This window comes from Hibiscus syriacus, unplaced genomic scaffold, assembly GCF_006381635.1.
Source record: "Hibiscus syriacus cultivar Baekdansim isolate YM2019G1 unplaced genomic scaffold, ASM638163v2 tig00112609_pilon, whole genome shotgun sequence".
In the NCBI taxonomy this organism is placed as follows: domain Eukaryota; kingdom Viridiplantae; phylum Streptophyta; class Magnoliopsida; order Malvales; family Malvaceae; genus Hibiscus; species Hibiscus syriacus.
This window is the reverse complement of record NW_024063367.1, coordinates 324,505-351,703: the sequence shown is the minus strand read 5'-3', so window position 1 is coordinate 351,703 and position 27,199 is coordinate 324,505. Positions and strand designations below refer to the sequence as shown.

The 27,199-nt window shown below is 30.2% G+C and overlaps 1 protein-coding gene across 1 annotated transcript; it reads right to left on the bottom strand.

The window, feature by feature from the left end:
• Positions 1–15,775: 15,775 nt before the first annotated feature.
• Positions 15,776–16,240, bottom strand: LOC120181921. The gene has a single exon (XM_039186947.1). The coding sequence runs from the start codon at positions 16,238–16,240 to the stop codon at positions 15,776–15,778; it is 465 nt and encodes a 154-aa protein (XP_039042878.1).
• Between the last annotated feature and the right edge of the window lie 10,959 nt (positions 16,241–27,199).

Genomic DNA, 27,199 nt, shown 5'->3' with positions numbered 1-27,199 from the left:
TAGAGCCAATATTTACGCCTTAAAAAATTCCTAAAAATTTTCATAAGACATTTTTAAACTGAAATACAATATAGACTTAATACCTTAGAATCTGGGCTTATAGCTCCAGATACTCCCATATCAACTCAAAACTCAATAAATACTCTGAACTAGACTTCTCAGTCTGATTCAGAACAATCTGAAAATAACCAAATCAATAAAATGAATTGGACAGAACGTAAAAATTATATTATCCAAAAACAATTGCACCAGACCTCAATATAGAAGAAAAACAGTTTTCCAAAATAAATACAATGCTAATACTATCTACGAATGGAACATAGATGGTATATCTGAAAATAATATCCTAAGTTTATTACAACAAATGAAAATGGTTTCGAATGTTTATAAAACACAAAACCAAAATGGTCTAATTAGTGATCAAGCTATATGCAGCCTTTTAGTTGTTGGATTTACTGACCAACTAAAAGGATGGTGGGATCATGCACTTACCAAAGAACAACATGAAGAAATATTAAAAGCTATTAAAAAAGATGATCAATGAAGAATTATTTTAAATGACCAGGGAAGAGAAATTCAAGATGCAGTTGCAACTTTGATTTTTTCAATCTCCAAACATTTTATAGGTGATCCATCTCACCTTAAAGATAGAAATTCAGAATTATTATCAAACTTAAAATGTAAAAAATTAATAGATTTTAAATGGTATAAATACGTTTTTGCAACAAGAGTAATGCAAAGATCTGACAATCAACAACTGTTTTAGTAAGAAAAATTTTTACCATGACTTCTTAATCTTCTAGGAGAAAAGTTAGAAACCAAATTAGAGAAAATTACAAAGAAGTAATCCCATACGAGAAACTCACATACGACGAATTGATTAGTTTTACCCATAAGGAAAGATTAAAAGTTTGTAAGGGTTTAAAACTACAAAAACAACTTAAAAAAGAAAGATATATTTGCAACAAAAAAAAAGAATTAGGATCATTCTGTCGTCAATTTGACATTAGAGATGAGTATCCCCTTTCAAAACTATGTTGTCCAATATAGCCAACAGAAAGAAAAAAACATCTGAGAATATTATAAGAAACCAAGATATAAAAAATACAAAAAAAAAAGAAACAACAAAGGTCAGAAAATAAATTAGACAAAACAATAAAATGTTACAAATGTGGAAAAACAATACATATTTTAAAATATTGTAGAATCAAAAGAAAAATTAATAACTTAAATCTGAATGAAGATATTGAAAAATAATAATAATGAAATTATGTTAGAATCTACGTCTTCTGAACAAAATACATCAACAGAATTAGAAAATTTACAAATTACATACAACATCATAATCCTCTAAAGAAAATGAATCCGCAATAAATATGTTAACTAAAGATCAAGAATTTATAATTGAAGTTATTGATAAAATTCAAGATCCAAACCTTAAATAAGAATATTTATTAAAATTAAAACATTCCTTAAAAGATAAAGAAAAAGAAATTATTTCAAATCCTTCACAGATGTATAATTTGCAAGGCATAATTTTCAATAGATATAAAAATACAAAATCTAAGCAAATTACAAATTTAGAATTACAAACGAAAATAAAAGAAATTAAAAAAAGAATTTTCACATTTAAAGAATAAACAACAACAGATGAAAAACGTATCCAATATCTAAAACATGAAGATTGACATGAAACTTCTTCTACAGAAGAATTTGAACCTGAAGAAAATACACAAAAAATAATAATGATTCTTACTGAAGTATCAATCTAAAGATATTTAATAAAAGTAAATTTAGTAACAAAAATGAACCTCTTTACAAATGATAGCCATTTTTTATACATGGGCAGACCAAAACTGTATCAGATAAGGTATAATTTCAACAAAATACTATGACAAAACTTCCAAAAACCTTAAGGCAACAAATGGTAAAAAATTAAAAACCACTTATAAAATTCATAAGGCAGAAATTTGTAATAAATGAACTAAATATCAAACATTTTTTTAATAGTAGAAGATATTACTCAAAACGTTATCTTAGGAACACCATTCATTTCATTACTCAAGCCTTATAAAGTTACATAACACTCAATTAATTGTAAAATTTTAAACACTAAAGTCGAATTTGCTTTCTTAGAAAAACCTAAAATAAGAAACCTTAATTTATTAAAATCCTTATCTATCCATAATAAACATATAAATAACCTTATTAACCATAAACATAAGCAAATCTCTTTTCTGAAAGAATAAACAAGTTTTCAAAAATTAAACGAGCAATTACAAAAAAGAGAAATTATAAAAAGAATAAATCAAATAACAGAAGAAATATAATCAACTATATGCTCAAATATTCCAAATGTTTTTTGGAATATAAAGAAACATGTGATAACATTACCCTATTAAAATGACTTTGATGAAAGACAAATTCCTACAAAAGTAAGACAAATTCAAATGAATAAAGAAATGGAAGAATTTTGTAAAAAGGAAATACAAGATCTTCTCAACAAAAAATTGATCAGAAAAAGTAGTTCTCGGAGTTGTTCATCTTTTTATGTTATAAAAAATGTAGAACTAGAAAGAGGAACACCAAGATTAGTTATTAATTATAAACCTTTAAATGGAACAGATACCCAATTCCTAATAAAAAAGACATGTTACAAAAACTCTGAATGTCAATATTTTTTTTTTCAAATTTGACATGAAAACAGGATTCTGGCATATCCAAATCAAAGAAGAAGAGAGATATAAAACAACTTTTACAGTTCCATTTGGACAATATGAATGGAATGGAATGTCGTTTGGTTTAAAAAATGCTCCTTCTGAATTTCAAAGAATAATGAATGACATTTTTAGTCCATACTCTCCATTCACAATTGTTTATATAGATGATGTACTCGTATTTTCAGAAAATTTAGATAAACACTTTAAATATTTACATATCTTCATTAAAATAATTGAGAATAATGGTTTAGTTGTTTCCAAATCTACTTTAAGTTTATTTCAAACAAAAATTAGATTCCTAAGTCATTACATTACACAAGGAACCATTACCCCAATGGAAAGATCTATAGAATTTACTGGCAAATTTCCAAATCAAATCCTTAACAAAGTCCAATTACAAAAATTCTTAGGAAGTTTAAATTATGTCATTGATTTTTACCCGAGACTTAGCAAATTATGTAAACCCTTATATGATAGACTCAAAAAGAATCCACAACCTTAGACATATATTCTTAGGAAGTTGAAACATATAGGGATGACAAAAAAAACCGAACCCGACGGGGAAACCTGAAAATTGAATTAAATGGGGCGGGTTCGGGGATGATAAACGGGGACGGGGACGGGTTTGGTAATCCCCGCCCCGATTACACGATTACCCGGACTGATTACCCGGCCCGATACCCGACCAGATACTCGGGTATTCATACTTAATTTGTTTCAGACTCAAATAGCCCAATAAGCTGAAGTCTACGGACCCACTAAGGCTCTCAGCACCATAACCCTTTTCTTCGTCTTTTACATTTTCTCAAGATCTCTTTAGGTTTACTCTACCGTAACTTTTGTTTATGGTGCATTTTCTCCTCTCAAATTTTCTTATTCATTACTGTTTTGATATTATTATTATTATAATTCATGCACTCTTGGTGGATGTTAAATAATGTTCATACTTTTAATCAACTCTTAATTAATGGATGTTAGCTCTTTTTTATAGGATAATTCAATTCTTTTTTGTTTTGTTTTCTTGTCCCGTTTTTTAGACGGATTTGAGATTGTGATCTGCCTTTCTTCCCTTCTTTTGAGGTTATTTTACAGCAAGTTATTATCAATTTTTACTGGCTTTGTTTTACTAAGATATGAAGAGTCAGATTTCTCAATAGGATTTGGTCTGCCTTTGATAGGAACGTTGGACCCATTTATGACACAAATAATTTTCTTTTATGATTCCTAAACAATCTGTCCTACATGCATGGTTTGTATTGCGATAATTTTTGTTATGATGCTTGCTATCTCTCATTTTGTATTTTTATTTTGATGGTTAAGATTATTGTTAGTATTATTGTTTAGCCCATAATTATTGTTTATGTATTTTGATCCTTTTATTCCCAAGTGTTCTTAATTCCTTTCATTATGTCCTAGTTTCTAATGATTCTATGGCTTTCCTTTACATGTATAGGCAAAACATTCATGCATTTTCGTCTCTCTTATTACAGATTGCATTTATCATGTGGGTATAATTGGTGCAGCTTCTGATCAAAATATTAGTCTCGCGAATCTGTCTTTTCAGTATAAGCCAGCTTAGGACTGTGAAACACTTCCCTTTAGTGTTGTTGTTGACATAGAATGGCAGAAAGCAACTTCTAAATTCCCAAAGAAGGCTACGTGCATGCATGTCAACTGAGGTGGAACCAGATATTTAGGATTTAATACTTCAATTTTCTCATCGTTGGAAAAAGAAAACATCCTTAGAAGTATAATATATTGGAAAAGCATTTTTGTTTCATCATGGTGAAACACTAGAATCTTAAAATGTAAATTATTTCTGGCCTATTACCATCTTGTTGTTATCTGGCCAGTGGACTGGGTGATTGTCAATAAAGTAATGTAGAATACGACATTCATCACTCTTATGATAATTTCCATTTATGTTATTCTTCAATCTTACTTGGTAGGTTATTGAAATCTACGGTTTTACATTGTTATTTCTTATATATCAATAATGAGGTAAAAATAATACAGTTGATGTGACCTCCATAGACCTTTAAAGTGAAATTGTAAACATACTTCCTAATATGTGAATATATCATCCGTCCAGACGGAGGAGCCATTCATAGATATGTTGAGGATATAATTAGTAAAATTTAAAAACTCTGCTGGTTCCTTTCCAAACCAGGGGCTAGGAAGGTGACACTGCTTGGTTTAGGGTATTACAAGCAAGTGAAGCAACTTAGAATGATTTAGCCTTGTGTCTTCCATTGTAAAAGAGCAACGTTTCTGTGTCCATTTATGCATCCCCTAACAAGTTTAATCAATTTAATTTTCTTACATGTAGGGTGGTTGTGATTTTATACATAGAACTAGAAATGAAAATATTTTTCTTTCCCTATTTATTTTGATAGGTTGATCAAATAGGCGAATGTGAATGTCTGATCTATTTTCGAGATGACTTCCTTTTAACTTTTATAGCTTTGTCCTGATGAGAAGTTCTTGTTCATAGTTGAGAACATTAATTATCTAATTATTACTACCTCAAACCATAGAAATCACCTGCTAATTGCTAATACCATTTCTGATCATTAATAGCTACTTTTCTTAATGAAGGTTGTTTCATAGCAATAATGGAAGGTCAGCGTTCCATAGATGATAATTCTAATGCATGGGCACAAGCACAATCACAAGTTGAAAGCAATAACATGACTCAATCATCTCCGATGCGAAATAACCAAGGCCCATCCATTTCACCAATAGAAGAAGAACAAACACAAATCGATGATAGCAATGTTGGTACAAATAGTAGAAAGCGAAAACTTACTTCTATTGTATGGAATCACTTTGAGAAGGTGAATGTTAACGGTGAGGATAAGGCAGAGTGTCGTTATTGCAAGAAAAAATTAGGAGCAAATAGTAAGAATGGGACACAACACTTGCATGATCATTTCAAGAGTTGTCCAAGGCGAACTTGTAGAGATATACGTCAACAAGTGATTGGGATGGGGCAAAAAACAACGGATGGACAAACAAAAATATCATGTTTAAATTTTGACCCCGAAAAATTAAGAAAAGATCTTGCAGAGATGGTAATAATGCATGAATATCCACTTGTAATGGTGGAACATCATGGGTTTCGAAAGTTTGTGGTTGGTCTTCAACCTTTATTTAAGGTTCCATCTAGGAATACCTTAAAAAATAATATTCTCAAGATTTATGACTTCGAGAAAGAAAAAACAATGCAATATGTTTATTTGTTTAATCGGTTTCTAATTTGTATCTTGTATTTATTTGGTTTCTAATTTGTATGTTGTATTTATTTCAGTCTATTGGAGAAGAATTGAAGCAAGATTGCCATTACGACAGATATGTGGACATCAAGTAATAAAAAAAAAGGTTTTATGTCAATCACATCGCATTTGATTGATGATAACTGGGAATGCAAAGCCGAATAATGAGGTACTTTAAACTTACCTTTGCTAGCTAGGTACTAAATATAAGAACTAAATTGATTCTAATTACTTATTTACTAGGTTTATATACGTGCCTTGTCCTCATACTGCTGAAGTTCTTGCTGACGTGTTGTATGAATCTCTATGTGATTGGAACATTGATAGAAAAATATCAATAGTTCCAGTTGATAATTGTAGCACAAATGATCTGATGATTCATTTATTATTAGACAAGTTGTCTTTGAACTTGTTGATTTTAGGAGGAGAGTTATTTCATATGAGATGTTGTGCACACATCTTGAACTTGATAGTTCAAGATGGTTTATCTATTATTGGGGATGGAATTGAGAGAATTAGGGATAGTGTTTATTTTTGGAGCGCAACACAAAAAAGAATAGAAAAGTTTGAAGAAGTGGCTCATCACTTGACAATTGATTGCTCAAAAAAATTGTCTCTTGATTGTAAAACACGTTAGAACTCAAATATTTGATGTTGAGTGTTGCTATAGTGTACAAGGATGTTTTCAAACGTTTAAAGCAACGAGAAGCACAATATAGAAGTTTACCTACATATAGAGATTGGGAGTTAGCTTCAATTATTTGTGGAAAATTGCAACTGTTTTATAAGGTGACTTTGATGTTTTCGTGTACCAAGTATCCTACGGCTAATGTATTTTTCCCATCCATATGTGAGATAAGAATTGCATTAAGTAAGTGGAGTGAAGATCAAGATGAAGTGATAAAAGCAATGGGGGAGAGGATGCTTGTTAAGTTTGATAAATATTGGTCAGTTATATATGGAGTTATGGGAGTTACAGTTGTATTAAATCCAAGATACAAGTTCAAAATGATGGAGTATGCTTTCCCGAAGATTTATGGTTTTGAAAAGTCTGATGTTGAAATTGTAAAACTAAAGGTGCTTGTGTCTCGTTTGTTTCAAGATTATAAAACTTGTAATTATGAAAGTTCACGGAATCGGGATGTTGATTCAAGTCGCAACACTAGTGACATGGAGGTTCAGGTGGAGGGGGGTTTTTCAACGACTATTTTACATTCATTGAAGATGATAATCATACAGATATCACTATATGAGTTTGTTTTATTTATCTTTTGATTGTTTTATTTATGTTTTAAATGTATAAAATTATTATTGTAGGTATCATGTCGGAGCTTAATCATTATCTTCAAGATAAAGTAAGGACACAAAATTCAGATCTTGATATTTTGTCTTGGTGGAAAACAAATGGTTTCAAGTATCCAACATTACAAAAAATTAACCGAGACATATTAGCAATTCCAATATCCACTGTTGCGTCTGAGTCTGCCTTTAGTACAAGTGGTAGATTGGTGAGTCCTCATCAGAGTCGTCTTCATCCAAAGACGTTGGAAGCGCTAATGTGTGCCCAAATTTGGTTAATAAACGAAATAAAAGGTAATCAATCATTTCTTTTACTTATAAGTTTATTTTTTCAATTATATTGTTGATATGATATGTTATATAAATTAATAAATACAACAACTTGTTCACAAGAGTCCGAAGCATATTGTAAAAGCATCGAATATGATTGTAATGATGGTGACGAGGTACTAAATTGATATACAAGTTTTACGTGATATCATTAACTTTTTTATATAAATTTTGGCGGCTTATAATTTTTTTGTCTAATTGTAGCAATTAGGGGTCACAACTGTTTGATGACGGTGGTGGCGTCAAGCCCTTCATTGAGTGGCTCCAGAATATCGAGTCTGAGTCGGAGGAGTGATTCACATTTATCATGCTTTATTGCTAATTTTATTTCAATCATTTGGGGTCACAACAGCGAAGTGCTCTTTGTTATTTCAGTTTGGTTTTCTTCATATTAAGACAACATTTCCCTTTGTTTTTATATTTTGATTTGAGTTTGTTGTTTTCTGCATTTAATTTCCCAACCATCCTTCCATTATTTTACTATAAGATTCCTGAAATCACATAAGAAAATTCTATTAATTAAAAAAAGGAAACTTAAGACAAACCTGACCTCGTCCCTACTCCTGAATTGCTTTATGGAATATTTGTTCACTATCTCCAGTATCAATCAATTTTTCAATTATCTGTACATTGCTGAACAATCAGATATGTGCCAAATATGATGGAGAATTATTCATAATATCAGCTGGCCTTGTACCCGTCACTGGAAATCATGACAACCAGTAAAGAAGATTATTAGCTCCCTGTAATATACTACTCACCCAATTTTGGTTCGTGTTTCGATTCCATTTAACTTATTTTAAATTTACTGAAATATTAAATTATTTTAATTTGATACAATTTTGAAGTATTAAATTACCCGTTTAAATAACCGTTTATGCTAAACGGGGATACCCGTTTCCCAGTGGTTTTCCTCGATTACCCAATGGGGATCCCCGTTTAAATCCCTGCGGTTTTTTAAGCAGGACGGGTATGGATTTTTTAAACGAGACGGGGATGAGGGGACCAATACCCGGCCCGAACTCGGCCCGTTGCCATCCCTAGAAACAGATGATTCAGAAATAGGATATGGAGGAATTTTAAAACAAGTCAAAAATGGAAAAGAACAGATAGTACAATTCACATCTAAGCATTGGAGTCCGATTCAACAAAATTATAGTACTATTAAAAAAGAAATTTTATCAATAGTTTTATGTATTAAAAATTTTCAAAGTGATTTATTATGTAACACCCCAATTTAGGGGCTAAATTTAAGAAATTATAAAGGTGTGGATTTAAATGGTATTTGGAAGAAATTGAGGATTAAATTATAAAATTTCAAAGTTGGAAGACTATTTTATAAAGTGCATGAAATTCAGTGGCTAAACTAATAATTTAGCCAATTTTATATATGAGAGAATTATAAACTCTCCCCCGTTAGTTTTCCAGAGGGATTTTCTCAGTTTTCCCTCCCCCTCAACCCTCCTTTCAACTCTGATCTACTCGTCATCCGACCTCCGATCGACAAACCAAAACCACCACTGTGTTCCTTGTCGACCGATGAACAAAACCCCTCAAACCTCTCGTTCTGAATCGACATCGTTCGTCGTTAATTTCAGTCGGAAGTATCGTCGGTTTTAACTCAATTTCCGTTGGTTTTTCAACGATTCACGACGATCCGACCATCTGTTTTCGACACCTCCCGCACCATCGTGTTCCTTACATTGTTCCGAGTCTGCCGGTGTCCTCCGTTTCTCCGTCGTCGCTGATGCATGGAGGGGTGAGACCGTCAAAGTTTCTGATGTTTCATAATCGAGCTCTCCGCCGTTCAAAATTGTGAACTGAGCTTTGTAAGTGCCTCAAAATCGCTTAAAATAATTTTTAGGAATTTTTTCGTGAATTTTCCGACACCGTGTTATTGTTCACGCACCGCACGCGCCACCCCTGAGAGTGGGCATTGTCTAGGTGTTAATTTTGCAATTAATTTCTGTTTAGGTGCTATTTGTGTAAAAATACGGGTGTTAGTTTTGTAAATATTTTTAGAAGGTGGCTAATTTTGTAATTAATTTATGTTAGGGTGATATTTGTGTAAAACGGTCGACTGTTGACCATTGACCGGCGTTGACCATTGACCACTATTGACCAGAACTTTGACTGTGTTGACCGGGAGTTAAAAGACCTTTGACTTTGATCGGGTATACCTATTCTGACATTTTTCGATGTTCTGAATCTGTTTTGGGGTCCGTTTCGCCAAACTCGAACTCGGTAAACTATTTTTGACTGATTTATCACCCAATTCGATCTGTTTTTCGGAGTTAAGCTCCGTTTTTTTATATAATTCCTGTTGATATGCATTTGAGGAGTTATTGGAAGATGATTTCAAGATTGGGGGCATTCAAATGGAATTTTTATGGTCGATCAATATGGCACGGAAATCGAGGTAATAATTTACTACCTCTTTATGCTTTATGGAACATGTTGTTATTGGTAAATGCATGAATAAGATAATGTTGGTCACTTTTGTGGAGTTGATTAATTTATACACTCGTTATGAATGCGGTAGAAATTCGGTAACTGAATACGGATCGAATGACTAAAATAAGAGATTGAGGGATTATTAGAATTAAATTACAAGTTTTGTGATTAGTGATAAAAGAATCAGACATGGATTTGTAACTTATATTTTATATCAACAAAGGTTAAATACTAAAGATACTCGGATGAGAAATTATGAGAATACTCTAGTTGGGTAAAATTATGAAAATACCCTTATATTGTAAAATGACAAGAATTATCCCTGTAAGTTAATTAATAACTCTGAAAAGACTTATTGATCTGATAAAACTACAGATGTGTATAAGAAATGCTAGTTTTGCTTGGAAAATTTGGATAACCGGTTTTCATAAGGGTTTGTGCAGGATACTAGAAGTCTGTTAAGGAATTATTTCAAGATAAGAGAATGTTCAGGAAAGAATTAACTATATGATCTCTAAATTATAGTTATTTTTTGTTAAGAGTTAATACCGAAACTATTTGGTTAAGAAATTACGAAAATGCCCTTGAAATGTAAAAATAGTCCGAGTAGACTCTGAATGAGAAAATACTTTGAGGGTTCGTACTTAACTCGATAAAGTACATATTTAATTATTAAGATCATGTCTTTGTATAGAAAATTCCTGATAACCTGTTGGTAACTTTTGAGAAGACAATTGACCTGAAAATCTCCAAGTTAAGAATAAATTATTGAGGGTGCTCTTTTGTCAGAATTGTTCAAAAGGTTTGGAAAAGATGATACGTTTGAATTAAATAATAAGATCAGATAGATAGAAAGAATTGAAATACATCGGATCTGTCAGAATAGTTCGATGGGACTGACATAAATGATAAGTTTGAATTTAATAATAAGATCGGACTGAATGAATTATTGGACTACAATGGATCTGTAAAATTACTAGAATACCTTTAGAATGCAAATGACCAAGAATATCACCAAGCTCAGGAATGAGTGGATATCCTCAAGCTCTTAAATGAATGAAATAAAATCGAATACCAAAATGACCAAAATACCCTTATAGCCTATACTAAGTAAATGTCTTGGATTAATTAAGGAATCCAAATAAGCATAGGTGTTGGACTACCTTTAGAAGTTATGGAACACAGCTTAAGTGAGTTGATCAATCTTAATGATATGTCAGTATCTGAACGGCATAGATGTTACTTGAATGCGTGTTCGTCTTCTCAAGTGTGGTTCGATGATAATTTTGAAAGTACTCAGCTCAGCTCAACTATATATCACATTCGGTAATAAGAAATGGATATTCGTTAGACAAATCAACCACGAAGACCAAATTAAATTGAACGAAGTACAATTTGTATATGAAATTCAGAAACGTTTGGATTACCCTGAAAAACCCCGAAGTAACTGTAATAGACTTGACTACTAAATGAATTAAGTAACCTCAAGGACCAAGGATTAACTAACTGATTTGGATGAGTCTGGAAATGTTAATGAACATACATAATGTAATGTTCTTATGGATCATGAACTACAAATCAAGCACGTCAGCAGTTCATGATATAGTGAAAGCGTGAACATGAAATTAAAAGCATTAGAATATATGTTCGTCTCCTTAAGATATGTTCAGCAATAACTCAGAAGATGATTTGTGGATAAGAATATTTGGTATTAAAGAGTAAATACCCTGGAAGGTTAATGAATTGACAAGTTAACAATTATTAGTTCTGACATTTATGATGTGAACGGATGGGGGTATATATATATATATATATGTGTGTGTGTGTGTGTGTGTGTGTGTGTGTTTTAATAAAAGTTTTAAATTTTCCGCTATTTGTTTTACAGTGGGTCGCTCTGATGGCCCTAATGTGACACTCCAGATCAGATTGGATTACCCGCATCGGTCTGAGGGGTTTACATATTAAATCAAAAATTTCTTTTACGAATTGATTGTAAGTCAGCAAAAGAAGTTATACAAAAAGATGTTCAAAATATTGCTTCCAAACAAATTTTTACAAGATGGCAAGCTATTTAAAGTATTTTTTATTTTGACATTGAATATATTAAAGGATAATCTAATTCTTCACCCGATTTCCTCACTAGAGAGTTTCTTAAAAAATGCCCCCAAATTGAGAGATAAAGGGAAAGGAAAAAAATGCAAGAAGCACCATCAAAAAACCCAATTTCAGCAAAACCAATCAAATTTTAGTCCTAGATTTTTCAAAATGAATCAAATGAAAAAACCTCTTCGTCAAAATCTTCAGCTAATGTATCACTCCAAGATGCTCAAGATCCAAATGAGATGTCATCTCAAGTCAAAAAATGGATTGAGTCTCTATCTTAATCTCCAGAAGTTGCAATGGCTTTTACACAAATCAAGGACGAAAATCCTCTCCAAAAAATTGTTGTTGAAGAAGTAAAATTTTTTTAAAAAACAAAGAGATTGTTTTACATAAACCAAAGTCTCACAAATGTTTCAAAACAAACATCTCTTCAAGAATTTTTTTTCAAAATGAATAGTGATATCACAAAACTCTACTAAAAACTCTTTACAATATTTTCAAAATAAAGATGTTCAACATATTTTTGCACTGGAGGATGATTTTGTTTTTTCCAGTAAATCTCCACATATTTTTGTTAAACAAATTTTTAATGGATCTCATTTTATGCCAATAAAAATGGGGAAACCCCATTAATAATATATAAATATTTTAATCTAAACAGGATTTGTGGCATTTAAATACTACAATGATCTAAAAGATTTGAATTTTATTACCTATTCTACAGCTCATATCATTAAAGCGCTTAGACCAAAAGATTGGGATGAAAACCCATCAACCTTGATGAAATTTCCAACATCATTTTCTGAAGAAAAAAAATTCCCATTGTACCCATTTCTCGTACTGGGACTACCATGCAGCCTGGTGTGTGGCATTCCCGATGAATCAATATATCAATATATATTTGGTATATATTTCAAGTTGGTACGGATCATATTCTGAAATATTACCTAAAAAAATCAAAGACATTTGGTCCAAATTCTTTGACAAATACCAACCCGAAATGGATCAAACACATCTCTACCCAAGTATCCATTTTTTTCTCAAAATTATACATCTCTTGGATTGTTTCTTGGAGTTATGAATATGAACGTGATGACTACCTGAGAATTCCATATTTGGTTCGAGTTTTCAAAACTAAATGGTAGGACAAATTCAATGACGAAAAGTATGACTCTAAATACTTGGATAATTTCTTTGCCAAAAATCCAAGTCTCTGCAAATCAGCCTCTCCAGACAAAGACGTAACAAGATTTTTACAAGCAAAATCTAATGCTAGTATGATATTAGCTCAAGTAAAAGGCAAGAAGGAATACAAGAAATTGATGGCAGAAATGCTAAGTTCAATGAATTCTGAATCTGAACCAAGAAATGAAGAGCAAGACTCCCAATCCTCATCAATGAAAATAGTGGATCTTGCTGATGATACTACCACCGTCGAGATTATCAAGACCAAAAAGAAAAAAAAGAAAAAAAACTTATTGAAAAGCATTCAAGATTCCCTGCAACACCAAAATAAAGATCAATAGTAGTCCATAAAGCACCAAAGATGAATAATAGTCCATAATAATGGAAGCACCATTGTTCCGGTAACCCGTGATGAAGCAATAGTAAAAGTTGTAGCATTCAAGATTCCCTGCAACACCAAAAGAAAGATGACTAGTAGTCTATGAAAATGGATCAAGAAATACAAGCCAAACACTATTGTTCCTGCAATCCATGATGGACCAAATAGAAAAAGTTGATTTCATTACAAGGCAAAAGAACGAGAAGACCTTGGTTCAGCCTTCTATCATTTCAAACTATTATCTTTTGAATTATTGTATAACTTTAATTATCCTTATTAATTGGAAAAGGACGTAAAAAGAGACTGGAGCTCTCTATAAAAGGCTCTAAAATTATGTTAAGAGACACGACCTCATTTCCGTATCCAAATAATAAAATTCTCTCTGAATCAAAATTTTCATTTCAGTTTTCGCATCAAAATTTTCATTTCAGTTTTCTCATTCCAGTTTTATTTTAACAAAATTTTATTTTGTTTAAATCAAAACAAATTTTATTAAATCTGCAAATCAACTTAATTTCAACACATGACTCATATCTACGGGACTATTTGGATATATAAAAGAGAGAGAGATATTTAAACCTTTAAATATGAAACTTGAAACCTCAGATTCTAAATTTTAATTTATAAACATAAACCATAAATCATAAAACTCGAAATAAGATACATAATATTAAAATGGACAATCTTATGTAAACTTTAATATATATATATATATATAAAAGAACTAAATGATGGTCAAAGTCTAATTGTTATTTGTTAATCTATTAATTTAAAATTAAAACTGAGAGATCAAAATTTAATTTATTTAATTTTAAAATTAAAAGCAACTGAATAATATTTAAACGGAAAAAAAGTAGCTAAATTTTTTCTTTTTCTTTTTCAAATCAAGAGAGGCTTAAAAAGTAATTGAATCTAAAAAATTAGGATTCAAAACTTAATTTATCTAACTCAAAAATTAGGACCAAAAAAACAATAAAACCAAAATTTAGGGGCATGCCCCATCCCTTATTATGCGTCGTTGTCTCTACATATGATGTATTTATATAAATACATATTTTAATATTTTGTCAGCCCTGACATCATTCGAAATTAATTAAAAAATTGTTTATATATATAATTGATTGGAAACTTCTTTTGTAGGACCTCTTCAAATTTCAACTTTTGAAATTAGTCCTTTATGTGCTGAAGGGTCATTGATAAAAATGTGTTGATTTTAAAAGATTTGAAGGTTTTCTCAGTTTGAAATTTCAACAATTAATAGTTTGGAGAAGTGAGAATTGAACTTAAAAAATACAGTTTGTAGGCTAAAATTGAGGCACCACTCAATTAATTATTCCAAGCTCCTACCTAAGTAAACAACAATGTAATTGCATGACCTATCCCCTTTTATATTCAGACTTTGACATTCCATCCCTCTAACCCCAACTCCTACAAACATCCCAAACCCATTGTTCCTTGTATTTTGTTCAAGCATATAAAGAGTTTTATTATGGTGGTCGAATCTGGTTTGATTACTATGATGAGAGTTTTAAGAGTAAATGAGTACTCTGATATCGGAAAATATTGAAAATGAAATAATATTTTTTTATCCGAGACTTATTGTTCTTAAATTTATAACATGATTAAAATATGATAATCGATAAAAACTTTAGTGGATTTCGCTAATATAATATTATTATAGGTATAACAAAAATATCATTATTAAATGAGAATATTTGTATCAAACGCAAGAGAATATTGCATTAATAGAAGTTGTGGAATGCAATTTTTATTTTCCTAAATATTTGTACAAATACGTTTAGAAAAAAAAATGAACATGAAAATCTATGATGCGGAATTAACTCACTAATTTATATAGTAGAGCAAATTTTCTTTTAAAGGGTCCAGGCGGGGAAGAGGTCATCACCTGAGAGCTTCGATCTCAATCCATAACCACCAAATAGGAACGCAACACGTAGCTTACCCCACGAAAGAAAGAAAACACAACTGAACAAAAACCGTATTTCAAACGACCTCGGTCGGTGATCTAATCAAAGCCTTCTCTGAGCGAGGTAACCCGGCAAGGGACTGGCACGCGGCGAGCGCATGGGCAACTCGTCGAGCTGATTCCCTTTGCTATCGTAATAAATCACGCCCGAAAAGTCCAACGGCTGACACTTATCCCCCATAAGGATCGACCTCTGCCATACCCCGCCGTCTCCGTAGTCATCCTCCGCACCTTTACCGTATCCGTCTCCGTGCTTTTTCCCCTGCACCAGCGTGATCGCCTTGTTGCTTATCGTCGTAAGGAGCTGCTTCGGTGTCGGTGATCTCAGAGGCGATTTCGGCGAGTAGAATCTCGGAGTACCGGAAGCTAAACCGTTTCCCTTAGGCTTTAACTTGAGCTTCTTGGAAAGTCGGCCGGCGCGCTTGGCGCATATAGCCATGAATGAGATAAGGAAGCCGAGAGTTAGCCGCTGTTTGTGTGAAGCAGAGCCGTGTGCCGATGAATCCATTCTCAGCTCTTCGTTTATTTTGCTTTTCGTGGAATGGAATTTTTGGCGGTTTTAGAGGCTTGGCGGTATATATAGACGAGAGAGGTGTGGACCGGTTTACCGGTTATTTTATTTATTTATTTATTTATTTTGGTAGGTATTGGAGAGTATTCACTGGGAAATAATTTATTATTTTATTTAGTTTTAGTTAAGAAAAAAAATAATTCGGTTAAGTTGATTGATCAACCATAAAATGTGATTAACGAAAGTTATTTTGAGAAAATTGTGATTAACGATTAAAATAAATTAATCTATTTAATTATATTAATTAAAATTTGGTATCTAACTGCAATATGAGTTATTAGTAGTTAAGTTTTTATTTTATTTTGTTATATTATAGAAAAGGAAGAGTTGTTTAGGATTGAATTGAAGATATAATATTAATCAATATTACAATGATATTTTTTCATTAATGTATAATAAGTTTTCAAATTTTATTTTAATTCAAGAACTTGATAATTTTTAATTTAATTCTTTTCGCTGATACGATATTTTAAGACTGTATTACATAACATACTTTTCGTGAGCTGTATCATTGTAGAGACAAAAAGATTGACTAAGGATCCAAGTTGGTCAATATAAATAAAAGAGTTCGATGATTTAGTTAAAAATATGTTAAATTCAAGGATTAAAAAATTATTTATCCCTTTTATTTATTTTAGACTTATAGTATGCAATTTAACTTCTGACTATAATTCTGGCATACAATTTAATCTTTAATTTTTTAACATACATTCATAATCAATTAAATATTTGAATTTTATATCAATCTTTACATGACATCAGCATTGAGCTCCGTTTATTACCAAAAAGAATAAGATGATTTCGAAAATGAATTCGAAATGTTAAAAAAGGATTAAAAAGAAAATATATAACAAATATTAAATCCACGTGTAAGGAAGTAATTGGCGATTGCAGTTTCAGGAAACAAGTGAAGGGAAGCACCGGATCATGGATTTTCTACGTGTCGTGCACTCAGTTGAAGTAAAGAAAAACAAGTGGGTAGGTCAACTCGTTTGGCCATTCCGCCATCCCAAGTCTTCGCAACCTTTTTAATTTATTATTACTATTATTATTCTATTTATTTAAATGATTATGATGTCATATTTGATTGAAATTTTTAATAGTAAATTATCAAACATCTCTTTAAACATTGTATTTAATTCTAAAATATCTCAAAATAATAATATTGTTTTAACTACTTTAATTTCTTGGTTCGTATTAATTTATTGATTATTTTAATTGAAGTGGACTTAGGGGGATTGTGCCCCACTTGGACTCATCCTTCGAGACTTGTACAAATTGTGTGTTTATCCCTTCATTTGGACCCACCACAACCTTTTGTTGTTCGGACTTCTCATTTAGATAAAATATATAAATGTTATTAAATTGGGTTTAAATTATCGTTTAATTCTGAAACTTTTTATGTTATTCTCCATTATACTCTTATCTATAAATTTTCAAATATGATAATTTATAATTTGATGTATCGTTAATTAAACAAATTATGATAATATCATTATAAAATTTTAAAATTAAAGTTATCATTATTAATATACCATAATCTAATTTATGGATAATATATGAAAATACACAGTCAATACATCATATATTCATTCAAAAAGAGTAATGATTGAATTATACAGAAAATTAATAATATATTAATCAAACCTCGATGCTAATTCAAAATTTATTTAATTTTTTTATACTAATTGAAATATTGAATCCCAATTTCTCATTATTGGAAATTGTACTCCCTTAATCAATAAACAAAAATGCTTGTGCATGTCGGGAATTGCAATAACAATAATTCGTGATTGAAGAATATATCATTATTATTTTTTCTGTAAAAAGAATATTTGTTTTGTCAATAGAATGTTTGTTGGGGATTCATAACGTATGGGTTTTTTCAAAAAATTTATATTTTAGGGTATTAATTAATCTTATTATTCTGATTAACCTAGAGCATGCATTATTTTCTACTTCATTATTCAAATAATTTTTTTTGAATAAACTTTAGACTTATTCTAAAAATTAATTTATATTAGCAAATCTAATTAGAGTTGACGTGATAATTAATATAAATAATTTAAAGTTAATTATATAAGAGGATCTTAAATTATAATCCATTTTAAACTAATCCTTAAATTTCAAAATAATCTATATCAATTTTCAAATTATGACCTATGTTCTATATTAGTCTCTAAGTTTTAAAATATTTTATATCAGCCATCAAACTATTAATATCATTTTATTTTGACCCTTATGTTAACAAATCGTTAACTCTATTAGTTTTTGATGGTCTTAAGAATCGAACTCATAACTTTTTTTTTTAATAATTTGCTTTTGGAGATCATGTGAATTGATCTTGCGACCTTCTAAAAAATTATATTTTTAAGGTTTGAGAATTTTTTAAAAGGCCATAGATTCAATTTTCAATATATTAAAATCATTTTAATTTTTTAACCAATAAAATTAACAACACACTAACAAGATGATCAAAATAGAATAATACTAATATTTTAGAGAATGATATGTAATATTTTTAAAATTTAAAAATCAATTTAGGATGAAATTATAATTTAAAAACTGATATAAAACATTTTAAATTTTAAAATAGAATCATACTTGAAAGACATCTTACAATTATGTCAATAATTTAAAATTCAAATCATTGATTATCATGCGAGACTATTGCCATAAAATCACTAAAAGGTGACATTAAAATGACATTTTTTTTAGATCAAGGAACTTCCTTGAATTGTTCACCTAGTGCAACGAGTATCAACGGTCATTTGCATGATTCCAAGGAAGCAACTAAGAATATATTATATGTATATATCAATCCTCATTTGTATGATTCCAAGGAAGCAACCCAGAAATTATGAGCTATGGATAATTAATTAATGATCTCAAATAAACGTGAATAACCTTTATGGTATCAGTTCTAAGTCAAACTTTTCTCATAGATAAAAGCAAACTCATATTGGAAAAGCATGAGTGTCGGGTGACCTAAACATCAAGGTGAATCTTGTGTACTTTACCATAGATAGATAAACTAAAGTCATATTAGAAAGGTTAGTGTCTGGTGACCTAAAACTCAAGGTGAATATATATATATATATATAGCCTTGATTACGTTCCGTCCATATTATATATGGTAGGTTACCTTCCATTTTAATTTAGTTATAGTGGATTAACCAAGTTGATGGTTTTAAGTGGAATTCGATTTTAATTTCTGTCCTCTAACTATAAATATGTACATCAATCAGTCACTATCACCTAATAAATATACCCACACATTTGATGATTTTGGTGGTGTGTGAATTTGTGTAGCCGACTTATGGTTTTTGACATTGACAATTATGCGTTGTTTTAATTTTAAGCGTAGATATTCAATGGTGATGAGCCATTGGGGCATATTGCTTAGTGCTTGGTTACCATACAAATACCGTCTAACCCACACTAGGGTAGACATGGTCGATCTGATCCAATTTAAATGATTAAAATCGTTTAATTTATTAGTAAAATATATATCTTTTTATTTTTATAAGTTCAAAATCTTTACCATATCTAATCTAGACAAAAAAATCATTCAATTTATAAACAAGTTTAATTATTAATTATATTTTTGGTTGAAATTGAAATTGAACCTTTGAGAGTGAGATTGATTGAAATTAGATTAAACAATAATATATAAATTATTTATTTAAAGTTGATTCAATTACATTATACACCTCTAAATGAATCTTATTTAAATTGATATCTAAACTTTTAAATATGTTAATTTATCCTTAAAATGATCCCCATTTTTAATTGGTCCATGAATTTTTGGACATTTTAAATTCATCCCAAGCAATGACCCTAATTCTTTTGGTCCTTAGAATGTTTCAGTTTCATCCCTAAATTTTTGAATGACGTTGGGAGACATTATTGGAATGTTCAAATGTTTGGGGATGAAATTCGAATATTCAAAGTTTGGGGACTTATATAAAATTAAGTATTTTGGAGATGAATTTAAAATGTTCAAAAGTTTTTTAGACCAATTTACTATAGCAGTCATATTTTGAGGATATGTGATGCAATTAACTCTTTAAAATTAATTTGATTTTGTTAATAAGGGATTTGAATTTAATTTTTTTTAAAGAAGGTTTTGTATTATAATCAATTACAAAATACACCCCTCAAGTATCTCATTAAAAACATCTCTAAACCTAAATGAATGAATATTTTAAAATCGATTCATAACGACGAAGCATGAAGAATAGCTTTGTAACCAAAAAAAAAGAAAGGAAAAGAGAATAGCTTAATTATTGGAAAAGTTACTCATCGATTTATCCTTTTTTTATCTAGAGAGAGAGATTGTATAAAATCGAATTCACAATCAGGTGTTAATCAAAACTTAAATTTAACAAGTTTATTACTGTACCACGACTTGATTGACAGAGAACGATACCAATAAGCGCTAGACATGGAACTATGTAACTAATTGCATATCTCTTCGAATGAGTGCAGTAAAGAGGCTTGTGCTTGTTGAGTGATGTAATTTTGTTCTAACTTTGAAAAGTGATTATCGTGTACCATGTCATCGCGAGAGTGATCGGAAAGCTGTCGCCGGGACCAGAGACTTGAGTGAGCTCCACTAATGGAGTAGAGAAGCCTACGATGTTGTGAGATATAGGCTCGTGGGCAGATAGAGCATGTTTACAGTGCTGATAATTTATCTTTAAGTCAGGTGCTAAATAGGATATCTGGTATGCTTCCATGGCTGAACTGATGCCTTGGCCTGTAATATGTCCTATGAAAAATTTCGCTAACAAATGCATATTTATTTCATTTAGGTTCGTGAATAAATTCGTTTATTTAATTTAATGCTTCTCTCCTTTCTCAATATTGATTACAGAAACATGGGAAAGTTGATCCCAGATTTATAACATGAACAGTTTGTGTAGTTCGCTCTCGAATCAGCTGCTGCTGCTAGGGTAGGGTGTACCAAAACATCACTTTGGGGTCTAAAGTTTTTGCAATTCCTGTGTGGGGGATCCTTAAAGATCTCAGCCCTAATTGTTTCATCGTCTAGATTCAGGGTTTCAGAAAGTCAAAAGAGAGGGACTGTGCTGCACCATTTCACATTCTCATTATGTTTCACAGCTATATATACATATCTGATGATGTGTGTGTGTCAGTAGTCACACAAAGGTAAGGTATTAATCTACAGCAACTATATATAGCAAAAGCTGCGCATCAATTTCTTTATTTTGTTTTTATGTGGTGAATGGATGGCCAGTAAGCACACCCAACGAGTTGGCATTAACACTTTAGGGTGCGTTTGGTTCACGGAATGTAAGATTACCAGTAGGAATAAAAGATTACCAGGGAATAGGATTACTGGGAATGTTGTATTTTGTGTTTGGTTGGTTTAGCAGGAATGTAAGATTACTGTGTTTGGTTAAAGGAATAAAAGATTGGAATGTATATTTGACCAAATTGTCCTTATTATATTTGTAATATTACAAGTTGTAAAATATTTATATATTTCTTCAAAAAATTAAATTCATAATATTTATATAATTTTTTTACAAAATTAAAAATATAAAAAAAAGGTTTAATGAAAGGGTAAAATTTTTTTTAACCCCTGAACTTCATAAAAATTTTAATTATAGACTTTTTTTTGTAAATCTAAAATAATTTAAGGATAAATTTGTAATTTAACATTCGTAGAATTTTTATTATTCAATGACAGAATAATGATATTTGGAAAAAAAATAAAAATTTAAGGGCATTTTAGTCCAAAACGCCGGTAATGTTACAATACCTAAGGGAATGGAGGTAATGACATTCCCGGTAATATACCCCAAAAAATCCACTATTGGTAATAAAACATTACCGGGAATGACATTACCGGCCAAACCAAACGGGGGAATGTGGATTCCATTCCCGGGGAAATCCCACATTCCCCCATCCAAACGCCCCCTTAGTTGAATTAGATATGGGTAAAAAAATTAAAAATTATGTATTTTGATTTTATCTTATAAGATATTTTTTTTTTTAAAATTTGAATTCCTGACAAGGTAAATGAGTTTCTTGGAAGAGTATGTCAAAATTAGAGCAAAATTAAATTTAAGGTACACTCACACATACTTGTTTTTAGGTTAACATAATTCATCTTTTCTCTCGGTGACAGATTTTAAAATATATTTTTTAGAATTAACACGTATATTAATAATACAAAATAGACAGACACAAATAAAATCTTAAAATAAATACAATTAATAGCTACTATATATAATCAAATATAATTCAAATTTCAGAATGTTCCTTTGTCCCCCCTAAGCATAAGGGGAATCCACCAGTGTTTTCTCTCCCTTTTTCATATGCTTCCACCTTCACTTTCCTCTGTCTATTTTTTTTCTTCAATCTCTTCATTTCTTCAATATTCTCTTCAATCCTCTTATTTCATCTTCATAATTTGTAACAATCACAACCGCATTCAAAACTTTTACTACAACCAGAATTTAGTACTAAAGTGAAACGTGTCGATGGAAAGGCATGAAAAGATGAAAGTGGTTGAGAAGAGAAAAACAGAACGGAGCAGCCAGCGCCCACACGCAAAAGCTTCGTAGTTGAAACCTAAATTGCATAGATAGCTAGAAAGCAATAAACTACCATAAATAAAGATCTTACAGCCTTACAGACCTAGCTTCCTGTTCCAGTACTTTCCTTATCGTCTTTTAGTAGTTGTAAACATATAGTATAATATTATTTATATCTGCAAAATACCCCGTCTTGTTCCTTTTCTTGCTGTTCTCAAATTCAACAGCTACTATTATTATAATTTCTTCTTCTTCTTCTTCTTCTTCTTCTTCTTCTTCCTTGTCTATATAAATCGATCTCTCCTTCAGATGCAGCAGCTTTGGGCTTAAACGTCATGGAACTAAGGTGGATGTTCTTACATACATATGATACATATGTAATGTAAGAGAATCATTGTATTGTGGTGTTAACAAACATTATTGCTTGCAGTTTTGTTTTTTGACTTGTTTTGGCCTCGTTCGTTTTGCATGGTAATGATGATGGCGGGTCAAACTTGGGCAGCTGTAAGAAGAAATATAGAAACTGCGGTTGAAGTGGCTTTGTCGAAGGTAATAAACACTTGCACAAATTAAGCCTTTTTATTTGTTTAAAATCCTAGGATTCTGAGTAATCATTGCTGTTTTTGTACTTTTTTTTGAAGTCATTAAAAGTGAATTATTTCTCCTTTGTTATAATAAGCTATAATAGTTATTTAGGTTAAAATATAAAGATCAGTCGACCAACTCATTCGTTTAAGTGTTGAAATTTACGCCTGAAATCACCAAAGGATCGTTTATGAAAAATGTGGGTTATGTGACGCATCTTTATTAGAAAATATAATTTTTAAATAATCTTTTTTATATTATTTATCTAAATAATTTTAACAGGTATTATTCTCATAAATGCCTAACATATTAAGCTAAATGTTAATTTCTATCAATGTCTACATAATTAAATGATAAAAAAATAATATATTAAATAAAAGAAACAAAAACAGAACATACGTATTGATCTTAAGTACATATATCATAACTTTCTCTTTTAATTTTAATCCTTGATCAAACATGTTATGTCAGAGATTTTTTTTTAATTGAATCAAATAATATACGAATCACAATTTTTTTTATTAATATTATATTCAAGATATATAAATACGAAAATTTTAAAAGAACTTATCCTTCTAATTTATTCTAGACAAGACTCAATGAAATTAAATTTCAAATTTAATCAAACACTTAAAAGATAAAAATATTAAATAAAATTTAACCAATTTTCTAGACATTAATTAAGTGAAGTCATAGGTTATACAAAAATGAAGCGTGTTAAATGAGGTCAAAGAGCGACAATTTAGCTTTTATTGCATGGGAACAAGTGCTGCTTTCGATATCTGTTCTGTCACTTTCATTAATGGGAAATTACTGCCTTTGTATTTATTTAGTTTTTGTTAAATAATTGTTTTATTTTATAAATACTTATTTAGGAATATAAGTTAGTAATTAAATATTTCAAATTCTATTTTTATATTTTTTAAAATTTTAATTCTATCCTACTTTTTATTTGTTGGACCAGTATCGTTAATTAACTAAAAGAAATGACAATATCTAATAAATTTATGATATAAAAAAATATTAAAATTAAAAAATGTGAATTTATTATAATTTGAAAAATGATAAGATTTTATTTTTTAAATATTTTTTGAGAAATCTTATGATTTATTATATTATTTATAATACTATAACAAATATAATAAATATTTTTTATATTAATATTAAGAAATTAATACAATCCTTTTTCTGTCTTTTCGTCCTATCTCTTCCTAGTTTCATTTCATTTGTCTTTTTGTTATTGTCTATGAAGTAAACAGTAACAGTTACTTGTTATGTTCCATGCATTTAATGTTAAACTCGTGATAATTATTTTATGAAGATAAATAATTAAATATTTTACGTAGAAACATATAATTCTAAAAAATTGTTCAATATGTAGTTATGAGTGGGGTTATACGAGATTTATATATAATTAATAAATAGAATAGTTTTATGATTACATTATTTAAATATTAATTTCAAACAAAAATATTTAAATATTAAAGTGAAAAGATTGATACAGTTATGGGTAAACTATATTGTTCCTCACTAAACTATATTATCTCTCCTATTTTACGTATTGTACTTTCAAATTTTCTAATTTACTCATTAAAATTTGAATTGCTCATGTTTTGATAGCTCTGAATTATTTTATTATTATTATTATTTTATTACTTGACATTTTTTATTATTTAATATAAAATAATTAAAAATATAAAATAAAAATAGAAGGTGGTCGGACGCCATCGCCGACCACCGTCGACCTCCTTAGATGATGGTCGTTTGGTCCCAAATTTCATGGGTCGTTTTGTCTCGACATTCTGAGTTCGAATCCACCCTCCATTTTTCCGAAACTTGCTCTTAAGTCCATGAATTGGAGCTCAAAAGTGGAAGACAAAACATTTCAGTCGAGATTCATGGATTTTAGACATTTTCTGATGAAACAACCACTATATTCGGACCTAGGGGGTCGAGACGAAGAAGACCCATGAAATTTGTGACGGAACGACCACGATTTACGGTGGTAGACGGTGGCATCCAGCCACCTTTTGTTTTATTTTATATTTGAAATTAAATAATAAAAAATCATGTCATACAAAAATAATAAAAAAATAATTCAGAGTGATCAGAACATGAGCAATTCAAAAGTTCAGTAAGTAAATTAAAAAAATTAAAAGTACGATGAGTAAAATAGGAGATAGAGTATAATTTAGTGAGAAATAACGTATTTTACCCTACAGTTAAAGGCTAAACCGTGCATTTAGGGCTTTTTTCCAGTTACAAATTAGGAGTTCATATAGTTGGGCCCGTAGTACAGAATGAGGAGTATACCCAGCAGTACAGTGCATAAAAATTTAGGCCCAGTGTGAAAACAATTTAAAATTGTCTCTCTCTATAACATCATCATAAAATTTGAACGAAATTTTTTATTTTAAAAGTGTTGTATATATCTTATCGTTATATTTTTATATTTGTCAGTCCATTTCACACTTGGTTATCACATATATACACATGACAAATTTTCGTTTTAGATGTGAATTTGATGTTAACAATTTTCCTTTTAGATCCTTTTTAATTTTAAAATTATATTAATTAAATCATAATTCATCATTCTTTTTTCTAGTTTGAACGCGTTAGTTTTATGAAAAATAAAAAAAATTAAAATATAAAAAAAATTTACGATCACAACCGTAAATTAAATAAATAATAATGATATTTTTTTTGTAATTATTTACACAATAAATTAGCCATCACATAAATACCAAATAAGGAGAAGGTTAAAAAACCAATTAAACTCAGATAAAATATACATACGAATATATCTGATCGCATAAAAAACCAACCACAAAAAAGAATCAAACTATTGAAAGATCACAGATAAATCGTTAATCAAAGTCGAACGACGAAAAAAAATTAACCTTCTGCTTATTGGAGGTGGTATTGGCGAGTTCTAAGTGGAGAGCTACTCTATATTCCTGCCTTCCTGGCAAGCCTACATTTCCATCCACAAACCATATAGAAAATAGTCACATCTGCTATGCTAAATTAATATCAAACTCGCATGCCATTCATATATATTAGTGATATTGTAGCAGCAGTGACTTTCTCCTCTCTTTTTTCTTATGGTTGGGAGCATGTTTTAGGTGGCTCAACACTTGTCTAGAACCTACCAAGCTACGGGAAACATCTGAGACAACCTAGAACAAAGGGGTTTGTGCTTTTGTTCTGTCCTAAAATGCATGTTGGATTAATTTGTAATTCCAGGGTTGGTAGCAACGACACATATGTATCGTAAATAGGATTATAAATGACACTAGCAAGTGATTGATTTTTGGAAGAACTTAGGTCAAATGGTACAAAATTTACTTACGAGGAGGAATGGTTTTTACTGAACGAAAATTACTAGTTTAGGCCTTGGAATCCTAGGTGAGGTTGAGGGGCTTGGATGCCTTGATGAGGATAGAATTGAGTGGTTGATGAACTTATGAAATAGGTATTAATTATCTTAATATATGAAGGTTTGAGGATCTAATTAGTGATGATAATTTAATATAAATTTGACGGGTTCTTATCTGAATCGATCTTATTAGAGTCAAATTTGAATTAAATAGAATTTTGAGAACAAGATCGAATCAAATTCAAGTCCAAAATTAAAAATATCTTATTTGATATAGTGTAATTTTCTCTCTCTATAGGGATAATTGCTACCAAGAGGTGAAGAGTGTTGAGTCAACATGAAGTGACATAAACAAAGGATAAT